This window comes from Drosophila guanche, unplaced genomic scaffold (genome assembly GCF_900245975.1).
Source record: "Drosophila guanche unplaced genomic scaffold, DGUA_6, whole genome shotgun sequence".
NCBI classification, from domain to species: domain Eukaryota; kingdom Metazoa; phylum Arthropoda; class Insecta; order Diptera; family Drosophilidae; genus Drosophila; species Drosophila guanche.
Window position 1 is genome coordinate 2,644,753 of NW_022995747.1, and position 11,834 is coordinate 2,656,586.

The 11,834-nt window shown below is 46.1% G+C and overlaps 4 protein-coding genes across 5 annotated transcripts; 2 read left to right on the forward strand and 2 right to left on the reverse strand.

Moving 5' to 3' along the window:
- The first annotated feature begins 455 nt into the window (after positions 1–455).
- LOC117583714 (UNC93-like protein MFSD11) lies at positions 456–5,868 on the forward strand. Its single transcript, XM_034272204.1, has 4 exons — positions 456–902; positions 4,325–4,494; positions 4,565–5,022; positions 5,088–5,868. Exons 1-4 carry the CDS (start codon positions 816–818, stop codon positions 5,681–5,683), a joined length of 1,311 nt encoding a protein of 436 aa, XP_034128095.1. The 5' UTR covers positions 456–815; the 3' UTR covers positions 5,684–5,868.
- Positions 5,869–6,164: 296 nt separating this feature from the next.
- Positions 6,165–6,893, reverse strand: LOC117583735 (S-phase kinase-associated protein 1-like). The gene has a single exon (XM_034272252.1). The coding sequence runs from the start codon at positions 6,820–6,822 to the stop codon at positions 6,334–6,336; it is 489 nt and encodes a 162-aa protein (XP_034128143.1). The 5' UTR covers positions 6,823–6,893; the 3' UTR covers positions 6,165–6,333.
- Positions 6,894–7,205: 312 nt separating this feature from the next.
- LOC117583728 (pre-mRNA-splicing factor SPF27) lies at positions 7,206–8,219 on the forward strand. The gene has a single exon (XM_034272244.1). The coding sequence runs from the start codon at positions 7,265–7,267 to the stop codon at positions 8,138–8,140; it is 876 nt and encodes a 291-aa protein (XP_034128135.1). The 5' UTR covers positions 7,206–7,264; the 3' UTR covers positions 8,141–8,219.
- LOC117583704 (colorectal mutant cancer protein) lies at positions 8,152–11,761 on the reverse strand. 2 transcript variants are annotated; one of them, XM_034272188.1, is made up of 7 exons: positions 11,195–11,761; positions 10,557–10,806; positions 10,166–10,489; positions 9,971–10,110; positions 9,613–9,914; positions 8,854–9,552; positions 8,152–8,798 (listed from the first exon to the last, which is right to left on the reverse strand). In XM_034272188.1, exons 1-7 carry the CDS (start codon positions 11,495–11,497, stop codon positions 8,666–8,668), a joined length of 2,151 nt encoding a protein of 716 aa, XP_034128079.1. In that variant the 5' UTR covers positions 11,498–11,761; the 3' UTR covers positions 8,152–8,665. The 2 variants fall into 2 exon arrangements, with proteins under 2 accessions (XP_034128079.1, XP_034128080.1); XM_034272189.1 differs by lacking the exon at positions 11,195–11,761 and adding an exon at positions 10,871–11,063.
- Between the last annotated feature and the right edge of the window lie 73 nt (positions 11,762–11,834).

Here is an 11,834-nt window from a genome sequence, read left to right on the forward strand (position 1 = left end):
TAAAATGAAAAGGTATATTTTAGTATATGTGTAAGGGTCGTGCGGTATAGTTGATCGATAAGTCCGCGGGTACACTGCCACCAACCGTCGTAGCGTAAATTTCAGAAGACTCCTTTTCAATTGTTGCAAATAATCCCAGCTAATTTTCCCAAGTGTACCCATCGGACAACATTTCAAGTCCACTGTTCATTTCAATTTGGTTTTGATTGAATACATATATTTCGCGGGAAAATATCTATCTATTTATCGATAGGCGGTGCCACGCATGTGAATGAAAAGGTCGAAAATCACAACAAAATACATGGTACTACGATATTAGGTGAGGCCAGAGTTGGACTCTTCGAGGGACATAAACAAATAGGTCCCGCAAAGAGGGAACTTGTCCATACCTCTAAGCCATTTATACCAATTTCCGTGATAGCTACTATCTCCGAGTTTTATTTATTTGTTGTAGTCGATTCAACTCTCAGCCGTCGTCGCGTAAACACTGCATTTAAATATCGTGGTGTGCCGTGTGTTTTGGTTTGGGTTTTTGCGTGTTTTTGTTTCATTTCCAATCGAAGCCATTTGCATTTAGTTAATGTTTTTACAAGTGTTTAATATACATGCAGACGCAAAAAATTAATTACTGCCTTGCAAAAGCTGACTACTCATCAACCAGAACCGAAAATACGCGCCCCCGCCCTCTCGCGTTGAGCGCCATTGTTGTCGTCGATTGGTGGCTCTGACGTCGCAACTGTAAATGCAGTACGGAACGTAAACGTAAATTATAATTGCATTCCATTCGACAAAGAACTGAGACCAGAGGCAGCATCATGGATAGGAAATTCCTGATGATTCTCGTCCTGGGCTGCGGCTTCATGTTCGTTTTTACTGCGTTCCAAACCATGTGCAACATTGAGGTAAGAGAAGAGCCCGCCCATGTGTGGGTTTTGTGTTGTCCGTTGTCCGTTGTGTTGGTATCTGGCATCTGTCCGTCTCACTCTCGCTGTCGCTGCCACGAAACGTGTGTGTGTATGTATGCGTGGGCGTTGTTGACATCCTTGCCACTGGCATTTTCGTCCTTGTCCTTGCCAGTAGACGTTCTCGTATCCTTGGCCCTACCCCACACAGTAACAGTAACTCCGACGCACACAGTGGCCGAGGACGAATACGGCCACGCCAACCCCTCAATCAGTAATTGACTAAATTACCCTGATTTGGGGCAGTGCACATAAAATGGGGAGGAATTTCATTCTATTTTCCCTTAGTACAGCGTTCAAAGTTCATAAATCATGAATCCATTGTTCTCGCTGTAATATTCATCATTGAGATGGCAGTGAAATGTGGTCGGGTGTGGACTGGTGGACCATCCAATTGATAAGCAGCAAACAAAGGCAAAGGCACTTGCCAGCTTATAAGCCTCAGGCAGTCTCAGCGTTCGTTATGAATGGAAAATGAAAATGTAAATGGAGTTGACGGTGACCCCAAGAGGTCATATTTCAATTAGGGTTAACTCAACTGACGGAGAAGTTTGTAATTCATATACGGATAGGCATGAGGCACGCCCCTTTATCTAAAATTGTGTTTCGTTATCTGTCAACGGTGATTAGTTAATTAATATGCGCAAATAATTCTAATTGTTGTCAACTTGCACCGCTGATGATTATTGAATATGATAAAAGATAGCAATATCTAGTACAATCGAAGCTTTCATTCACTTTTTGTATGCATAACGGCTTTATTTGTTTACTATCTATTCCGATTAATCGGAAAGCCAATAGATCAAGGCCAAGCCTTGCTAAAAATAAACCGGAAAAGATTTGCACACAAATGTATGAATGTAGATATGAAACTATGTACCTATATATGTACATATGTACATATGCATATGGTTATATAGACGGGATTGACGTCTATGTATATTGCCAAAAAAATCTTGATTACGTATGCATAACAAAGCGCTTATTATAAACCCAAAAAAAACCGGCTTCAAACTGCGACGCAGTCATTGTGTTGTGCGCTTAAATTCAAGAATTTTGTTATGGTTCAATGGACTGTAGCTGTTCCACCTTCTGTAAATTCCCGCAAAAAAAAAGATTATCGAAATGTACAGTTAAGTACTCGTAATTATCCAACTGAATACTCTCACTTTTGTGTGCCTTTTTTTGTTGAAATGTTTGTGGCCTTTCAGCACGGACGGCGGCGCATGCGCAATGCCCTCTAGTTAGTGTTTTTGTACAATTTATAAACAATTTACTACGCCGCTTGCCTTTGCTTCTAAAAAAAACAGCCAAAGCCAGTTGGAATGCCAGGCAGGGCGTGCTTTAACGAACGAGACTTACCAACTACCAATCTATCGATCGACAATAGTCTCTCAGCAGTGAGGCCTTGGCTCATATGGTGCAATCAGTGTACGAGGAGTTGGATGCAGAACACTCACTTGGGGAATATTAATATCCGCCAGCAGCGACTGGCTGCTCAGACCTTTTGCCAGCTGATTGCGCAATCAAAATCAAAGGGTAGTCAAACCAGACAGCGAAAACGCGTCAATGGAACGCTACCAACAACTCTTTCAATGTCATTGAAATTGCAATTGCAAACAAACACACACACACACACAACGAAAGCATCGTCAGGCTTCAAGGCCACGTCAGTAATAAATATAAAGAGCGAGCCAGGTTGACCAACATACATACATAAGCACACTTCCATTACATTCAAATGTACATAAAATATACATACATACATGTATGCATATGCACATGCAAGTGTGTGTGCTTGAGTGGGCGCCACGCGCGGAGCACCTGCGCCTGCGCCCCGCTAAAACATAACACAGACAACCGTTAGGCGCCTGCCTCCGCTTACACAACAACAACAACAAAAAGTGGGTGTGCTAGCCCGACGAGCCCACAATTTCCCAGCGACAACTGCGCTGCCCGCACCGCAGTAGCGAGTGCAACAATGTCTGCCCCAAAAACAACAAAAATAAAATCGAAACTTGTTTCTGCATTTTTTCGAACCTTTTCAGAGTCGTTGTGCCAGTTTATTTTGCGTAATAAATCAGTAGTCCACATATATTTGGGGTCTGACATGGCCTGGCATTCTCCAGCCATTGACTTCAGCTTTCTTTTCATTCAATTTTATGTTTTGTTTGCACAAAACTTGACCCAAATCTCAGCTACGTTCCTCAATGGTAAATCAATCAAAAGATTGTACACAAAAAGTTCATTGATATTGTGCTCATCAGCCGCTTGGCTGCTGATAAGGATAGATTGCACTTGAGACTCGAGTGCTCTTATCGGAATCATTTGATGGTTACTGCCCGGCTTTAAAAATAATTTTCTAATGCCTATACCTGTTAGTGGTAGCAATTAAACAATTATAACAGATACATTAACATATGTATATGAACATCTCTACTATGTACTATATGTACTGCCATATAAAAAAGCTCCCCCTTCAGCATTGAGCCAACAACTTCCTGTTCTAGACAGTTCCTGTATTCCATTGCAATTACTTACGACTATGTACAGTGTCTGAGCACTTCCGTTTCGAAAAGCTCATCCGGAAAGGGTGGGTGGAAGGCTAGTTACAGTGCAGAAAATAAAAGCTCACATCGGAATGTTCAACTTTCACTTCCACAATCGGACGCGTAGTACTGCGGCTCGCCTGCTTAAAGCTGTCAAAGTGCTGGGCTGGTCGTCGAGCACTGCATCGAGCACTGATAATGCAGCACCACTCCACGCTCATGTTGGACTTCAATATTGGGCACAAGGACCAGCATAGACCAGATCAGACCGGGCCAGTGTCAGTTAATTGATGCAAAACGAAATCAAAATCGTGTCAGAGTCAGAAATTCTGCTGCGAGATAACGATATCATTCCACATTGCATTCAGATGCGTCCTGCGTTTTGAATGGAAAATTACCAAACCGAAAACATGTTTCGTATTCGTTCAGCTAGTAATTTTCCATTCATATTTAGAATGTGGGCATTGCCTTGCCTTGCAAGAAATGCAGCATTGCACTTGAAATTGCTTGCAGAGTGCAGCATACTCGTTCTTAATAAATTGTTGAAATATTTTTAATTTATTTTTCGTATTACTGGGCAGCTTTTTGTTCTCTAAAAAAAAACGCATCCGGACAAGAAATACCTGTATTTGAAGCTCCATTTGTACTTGAATCGAAAACACGTTTTGTGTATAACATTTAAACAGAAATACAATAAAATATATTATATATTTTGAACCACTTGATTGCCGGTTCATTAGCATGACTGGCACGGCTGGCACGTTTTCAAAATGATAATCAAATGATAAAATTTCTTTTCAATTTCATTGTTAGAAAACCATACTGGACAGCATTTCCCAGGAAGATGATAACTTCAAGGGCGAGGGCTACACAAGTCTGGCAATTATTTATCTATTCTTCTCGCTATCCAACTGGCTGGCGCCATCATTCATATCATTTACGGGTCCCCGTGTGGCCATGGTTGTTGGAGCATTGACCTATACGTGAGTAGATCCGCAAAGGAATTCAAAATGGTTCAGTAAAAACGATTATTCTACCCGTTCCTTATTTCAGCGCCTTTATGATCACCTTTATTTTCCCGTCGACGGTGCTGCTGTATGTGGGCAGCGCTGTGCTGGGCCTGGGCGCTTCCATCACTTGGACTGGACAGGGAACTTATCTGGCGCGTTGCAGCGAATCGACGACCATTTCTCGCAACTCGGGCGTCTTTTGGGCCCTGCTGCAGTGCAGCATGTTCATTGGCAATCTGTTTGTCTACTATCAGTTCCAGGACAAGACGCGCATCGACAAGGAAACCCGGAATCTGGTCATAGGCGTGCTCACTGTGATTGCCGTGCTGGGCATTGTGTTTTTGGCTGCCTTGCGCTCCATGCCTGACAACGCCGAGCACGACAATGAGCTGGAGCAGAAGCACACGGGCTGGGATCAGGCAATGTATGCCCTAAAGTCGGCAGGTCAACTCTTCTTTACCAAGAAGATGCTGCTCCTTAGCTTGGCTTTCTTCTACACAGGTTCGTTCGTTCGGGAGCTGCTCCTTTTGGGCAATGAATAATATTATCTTTTGCTTGCTTTACAGGTCTGGAGCTGTCGTTCTTTAGTGGCGTCTTTGGGTCCGCAATTGGCTTTACCACGAAAATAGCCGAAACGCCCAAGGAGATTGTTGGCCTCGTGGGAATTTGTATTGGCGCTGGAGAAGTTTTCGGAGGCGGACTTTTTGGTATACTGGGCAACAAGACGACACGCTTTGGACGCGATCCCATCGTAATTGTTGGCTACATCATGCACATGGCGGCCTTCTTCATGACGTTCATTAATCTGCCGAACAGCGCACCATTCAAGGATACCACCGATATATCGTACCTGGAAACGCCCAGTGCGAGCATTGCCCTGGTCTGTGCTTTCCTCCTCGGCCTGGGCGATGCCTGCTTTAACACTCAGATCTACTCGATGCTGGGTGGCGAGTATGTGAACAATGCCGTGGGCGCTTTTGCCCTGTTTAAGTTCACACAGTCCGTGGCGGCGGCCATTAGTTTTTTCTACTCCTCACATTTCGGGCTGTACGTCCAGTTGGCAATACTTGTGGTCACTGGCACCATAGGCACCATAGCCTTTGTCTTTGTCGAGTGGGGCTTCAAGCGGCAGCATCGCGAGCAGGAGGCACTGGAAAAGTAAGGCTGGGCCGGGCCGGGACTGTGTGTGTTAAACCTAGTATTAGCTGAAGAAATTCCGTTTAGGGCTAGCGAATCTTTGTCCAATGTTTGTTATATTCCTTGTGAGCACGTTTGAAATGCGTGCGACTGCGTCGTCTTCCTAGACAACTGATAATAACTGATAAATTGATTGTTGTTGTGCGCTAATGTTGCTATATGTATTTTAATGTTGGAATTCCAGAACCGAAAACCGAAAAAAAAAACATATTGTAATTGTAAATCTAGTTGTCTATATATGTATATGTTTTTATATGTGTGTATTGTATATGTGTGTGCGTTTATTTATTTTAAGCAACGATGTGCAATTGTAAATTAAATTCAACCACAGATTTTGAGTATTAGTAAGCTATATATTCAAAAGCCGTGTCGAAGAGAAATATAGTGTACAAGAATTTTAAGACAATGCCTTAAATAGCGTTGAGTATGTATTCATTTATTATTTATTTCGAACTCAGTGACGTTAGAGATATTTGTATGTGAAGCAAACATTTTATCTTACGCATTGGCTGCAATATTATTTTGGAATAATCCAAATTCTTAAATTATTGTGTAATCAGACAACTGCTGCTAGCTGATCCACGTATTCCCTCCCAGCTGTTAGCCCGTCACACCTCACTTCTCCTCACACCACTCGTTCTCCTTGCGCACCTGCTCCTCCTCGGCGGGACTGAAGTCCTTCTTGATGTTGAAAGTTTTGCGAATCTCCTCTGGAGTCTTGCCCTTAATCATGTTGGCCACGGTCTTGCAAGTCAGCTCGAGCAGTCCCTTGATATCCAGATAATTGGCGGCAAGTATTAGCTCGAAGAGTGTGCCCTGGTCTACCTTGAGGAAATCGGCGTCCCACGAGATGATGTCGTCGGTGCGCTTCTCCTTGCTCTCGTCATCGTCGAGGGGTTGTGGATCGTCCTTGTGGTAGTGAGCCCAGGTCAGCACCTTGCGCAAAATGGTGGAGTTCACATTTGGCAGAGGGACAATTGCATTCTCATCGTCCTCCATGCCACAATCCTCTAGCATTGTCTTTATGGTTCCTGAACACTTTGCAATCTGGATGTCGGTATCGAAGATTTCCTCGTCCGAGGACTGAAGCTTAATGCTGGGCATCTTGAAAATTGTTTGCTGCAAAATATGGTCTTAATTTACTTTTCTAGTTGCAAATTGCAATTTTAATTTCGTTTTTGGAAAATAGTGAGAGAGCAGTGTGGCTGACGACAAATATACCAAATATTCCTTCCCAAATAGATAAATGTACCGTACATATACTGAAGAAGAAAATAAACTTAACCCACTGCGTCCCGCTCTACTTAAACAGTTTAACAACTTGAGCTGAAAAGTGTAAAAAGTGCTTTTTGTAAATACTACTTAAGGATTTATCTTTCTTACTTGATTGTAAACAATTATTGACACAACATTTTTCACAAAAGCTGCGTTAAAATTCTTAAAGTTTCATAATATTGTGTGTGTAAATACCCACTTATCGAGCATGGGTTAACGTTAATCGATCTCTGTCCATTAAAAGTGTTTATTTGCAAAAATTGAATTAATAATGGCTGGAGAAGTTATTGTGGATGCCTTGCCCTACATTGACCATGGATACGACGACGTTGGTGTCAGGGAATCGGCGCTTGCCATGGTGGAAGAAGAGTGCAGACGCTACCGACCGACAAAGAATTACCTAGACCATCTGCCGCTGCCGGCCACTTCGCCATTCGAGACACCGCTGATGGTCAACGAATTTGAGCGCATACAGAATCGCCTGCCCATGGAAACGCTCTCCATGAAGCGGTACGAACTGCCACCCCCGCCATCCGGGAAGCTGGGCGAGGTGTCTGCTTGGCAAGAGGCCATTGAAAATTCCATGGCCCAGCTGGAGCACCAGTGTGTGCGCTCTCTAAATCTGGAACTTTTGTTGGACTACGGCACGGAAGCGTGGAAATCCTATCTGGAGGTATTCACCGCCATGCAGGCCAAAGCGCAGTTGCAGCTTCAGCAACTGAAAAAGGACATACAGGACGTGAACTGGCAACGCAAGCAGGCGCAGACTTTGGCGGGCGAAAGGCTGCGCTCCCTGGACGCTCACTGGGTGTTGCTCGTCTCGAAGAACTACGAGATTGAAACAGAGTGCGTGGAGCTCGAGAAGCTGGTACAAGCAGCCCGAGAACACTTGCAAACCCTTGGCCCGGTCACAGCTAATGACAACGCGCCAACGCCAGAGCACACAAACGGCCATGTGGAGGAGGACATCGCAATGGAGAGCAATGAAAATGGCAATTCGAATAGTAATAGTAACAGCAGTGCCAGCGGTAGTGGTAGTAACAATGGAGATGCAGATGCAGATGGAGACGCAGACGATGCCGCTGACGCCAATGGTGATGCTGGGGTTGATGATGCTGCCGCCGAGGATGAATCCTCCAATGAGTGAATGAACGAACGTAGATTCAGTAGACATATAATTTGTACAAGTTTAAATACATATAGAGTTCATATAACAAGCAGCATAATGCGAATACGTTGTACAAATATAGGATTCCCGTCGTGAGTAACTTCTTTCGTTTCTTTTCTTTTTCGTTTCATCTAATCGTATAAGTAATTGCTTTGTGGCGCCCAGGAGTTAGCTCCCAGCTCTAATAAGAATCAACTTGGAGCTCAGTTCCTGTGGCACCATGTTGTTTATATATTTACGTAAATATGTAGTTTATCCAGCCTGATACGCCGCGGGGCCTTGCCACCGGCTACAAGTTAGTCGCATGGCACATTCGTGATACTTGTCTTGCTCCTGACGCGACACCCTGGAGGTAATGAATGCTGAGTGGGCGATGCGTTGGATAATGGTGGGAATAGCGTTAGCAGAAGCGATATGATTGGGTAAAGTAAAGATTCATAGCGCACAGCCCACGCCGCAGCCACTCCTTCTGGGTGACGCGTCAGTAGTTGGACATCCTTACATCTACAGCGTTGTCTCAGGCACATGCTTGTTGCATCGCTCATGGTCCAGCCGCAAGTCTGCAATCCTCTGCTCCAGTTTGTTTACTCGCGCCTGATACTTGCGCCTGCTGGCCTCCAACATTTGTCCCAAATTGCTGCAGAATATTTATACATTAGTATTGAAGGCCAGCTGGAATGGCAAACACTTACTGATTGGATTGCTGCAGCTCGCGTACGCTCTGTTGCAGCTCCTCGTACTTCTCCTCGGAGGCTCGTTGCGTGGCCGTAAAGTTACCCAAAAGCGTCTGCAGGCGGCCCTTGAGTTCTGTTTCGCGGGTTAGGGCCTCGACCAACTGTTGCTCGGTGAGCGCCGAATGCTCCGCCTCCGAGTAGGACACTCGATTTGCCAGCTGCAGCTGCTGGAGCGCAACGTGCAGAATGGCCACTCGATCTTTGGAATGCTGTCGGTCCTGCTCGGCCTCATTTATTTTGGTCTTTAGTTCAATGTTCTCGTCCTGCAGCTCCAGCAGCTCCTGCATGATGACAGCCGTATCCAAATCGATGGGCGACTTCTTGTACTCGTGCCCCTTCTCCAAGGCCAGACGCTTTCTTTCGTACACATCGCTGAAGGGTGATTCCAGATTGACGATTGTATGCTGCACCGTCGAGCGGCGGCCCTTCAGCTTCGAGACGTGATTGCGCAGACGATTGTCATCGTCGGTACACCATGGCCGTGCACTCTTCGGATCATCCTCGCCGCCCAGATTTATATTATGCTGCCATGGGCCCAGACTGTTTTCGCACACATTCTTCTCGCTGTCCAGGCGGGCCAACAGATGCTTGGCCACTGCCTCAACCGAACGGCGACTCTCCTCCGCTGCCGCTGATTTATCAATCAGAAGCGCCAACCTAATCAGGAGATTTTAAAATGGTTTTCAAATGCTCTCCCATGTTCTGTCCTGGACTTACTTGGTCTCCAAGAGTGCCAGCATCACATCGTATGCCTCAATGGCGCGATCGCTGCAGTTGAGCGCCAGCTGAAGGGCCACCGCATTCGATTCGTATTTGCCGCACAGCAAGTACAAGTGTTCGGTGTGCTCCTTCGACTCATCCAGCGTCATGGCCAGAATCGTGTTACGCATCTTTAGATACTCCATTTTACGCTGATGTGGCTCCATATCTTTGCTGAGATGCAGCGGCTCCATGATGCTGTCCATGAAGGAGTTTTGTTCCTTCAATTCGCACACCAAATGCTCCACCAAGTTGATGTGCTGATGGTAGATTGATCGATTAGTGACTGGATAAGTGAGCGATGCCAGCCACCTACCTCATTGCTTAGCTCAGTGTGTGCCTCGCTGGTTGGCTCTTCGTCTTGTTCGTTCTTGCTGGCGCAGCGCAGCTTCACCCGCTCGGCCATTTTGGGCACAGCAGGCACTCGCTTCTGCGGACTGGTCAGCGATACACAAGCTAGAATGGAAATGGTTAGCTGATGCCTGGACATGTGCAGGGCTCTTCCGCCTACCATTCAGATCGTTGAGACGCTGACCACTCTCGTTGGCCTCTTGTTCACCAGCAAAAAAGTCCACTTTGGTCTGCTCCTCAACGACAGCCGTTTCCTTGGTTGCAATCTCCGACTGGAGCAGCGAGATCTTGGCCCTCAAATGCAAAACTTCCTCCTGCAGCGCGTCCAGTTGTCCCTTGTTGCCCAGCTCCTGTGGCTTAAGACCGATTTTATCCACGCTAGCGGCGCTATAGAGATCTTCCATCGGTTCCGTCTGACACTCTGCATCTGGATTGGTCAGATTCAGCTCCGAGTTGTACACAGAACCCTCCTGGTAGCTCAGCTCTAATAGGATGTCAACTTTCTCAATGAGAATTTCCATGAATTTATCTTCTAAGAAGGTTTCGCTTACCACTGCCCTCGGGCTCCTGCTCCTCGACTATGATATGATCCTGCTTGGAGCGCAGTTTCTTGCTTAGCTCCGCAATGACGCAGTGCATTTCAGTGATGCGACATTCGTGCGCCTGACTGACCACCTCCAAACGCTTGTGGCACATTTCCCTCTCCGCATTGCTCTCCGACAAGTGGCGCTCCGCCTGCTGCAGGCGCTGTGTCAGCTCACGGACACGATTCTCCAGCTGCTGCACCGACAATTGCTCAACCTGCAAGACAAGAACGAATGACACTTAGTAACACGGATGGAGCCAGCTACCATGTCGTCATCACATTAATGGGTCGCCTGGCCAGTGGCTGGGCCATCAGCGTGTACTCCCAACTGTGTCGCTTTTCAGCGCGCTGAATCCCAAAGCCGCCAACGCCACCAGGAACTGGAGGTGTGTCGCTGCAGCACATGCAGCTCAGGCTGCGCGGAAGCAGTTGCTCCGCAATCATGGCCGCAGTGGAAAATTTCGACTGTCCCTGGCTATTACGTCGTCAGCCGTTTGCTGGTGGTGCATTCGCCGTTGCAGTTTGACCTTCGGCTCGATACGCATCTGCGCACTGTGCGCACAGACCACAAAACCAATATACTATACGCCCGTCACAACTTACTTTATTGACAATGTCCAGCGTGGAGCAGCTCGAAATGTTGATGTCACTTTCGGTAGTGTCGCGCGGCGTGTGCTCCGGCGACTCCAGCTCGTAGGAGCCCACTAGGTGCTTCGTGGCATTGATGCAGCCCCCCCGCGGCGATATGCTACCGAAAACATATTCGATGTCTTCACCAACGACGCTGCCAGCAGCATTCTTCGAGATCCCAGTGATTTCTCGCTGGGGGTGTTGCTGTTTCTCATTTCGCCGGTGCACCTCGATCCCAATCTTGGCGTCGCTTGCTATTTCCACATCGTTTGACATTTCGTTGTGTGTGGGAGGCTGTGTGTGTGTGTGGGTGTGGGTGGTAGCAAATTCTCTTGGACTAGATTCGGCTTTGTTGCGGTCTGCTTAAGATTCTCGGCTGGTTTTTGATTTGTGCTCCATTCTCACACATTATGGCACTGGGTTAGTTCTACATGGCACTTTTGATCCGTTGTTTAAGGCATTTTTAACTCAAAAATTTACGTTTTTTGCAATCAACAAAAACTGTTTACTGCGTTCTTATCAGAATGTGTATACATCAGTGATACCAAAGAAATATACCGAAATATCACTCTCATTTTTTATGTACCGTTTTATATACCGTTTATAACGAATG

What these genes read in the sequence shown, in the direction of transcription:
- LOC117583714 (XM_034272204.1), top strand. Translation starts at nt 816, where the DNA reads ATGGATAGGAAATTCCTGATGATTCTCGTCCTGGGCTGCGGCTTCATG. An exon ending in AAACCATGTGCAACATTGAG is followed by an intron (nt 903 to 4,324) that starts GTAAGAGAAGAG and finishes TTTCATTGTTAG; the next exon opens with AAAACCATACTGGACAGCAT. An exon ending in GTTGGAGCATTGACCTATAC is followed by an intron (nt 4,495 to 4,564) that starts GTGAGTAGATCC and finishes TCCTTATTTCAG; the next exon opens with CGCCTTTATGATCACCTTTA.
- LOC117583735 (XM_034272252.1), bottom strand. Translation starts at nt 6,822, where the DNA reads ATGCCCAGCATTAAGCTTCAGTCCTCGGACGAGGAAATCTTCGATACC.
- LOC117583704 (XM_034272188.1), bottom strand. Translation starts at nt 11,497, where the DNA reads ATGTCAAACGATGTGGAAATAGCAAGCGACGCCAAGATTGGGATCGAG. An exon ending in CTGGCACTCTTGGAGACCAA is followed by an intron (nt 9,553 to 9,612) that starts GTAAGTCCAGGA and finishes TCTCCTGATTAG; the next exon opens with GTTGGCGCTTCTGATTGATA. An exon ending in GAGCTGCAGCAATCCAATCA is followed by an intron (nt 8,799 to 8,853) that starts GTAAGTGTTTGC and finishes AATATTCTGCAG; the next exon opens with CAATTTGGGACAAATGTTGG.
- LOC117583728 (XM_034272244.1), top strand. Translation starts at nt 7,265, where the DNA reads ATGGCTGGAGAAGTTATTGTGGATGCCTTGCCCTACATTGACCATGGA.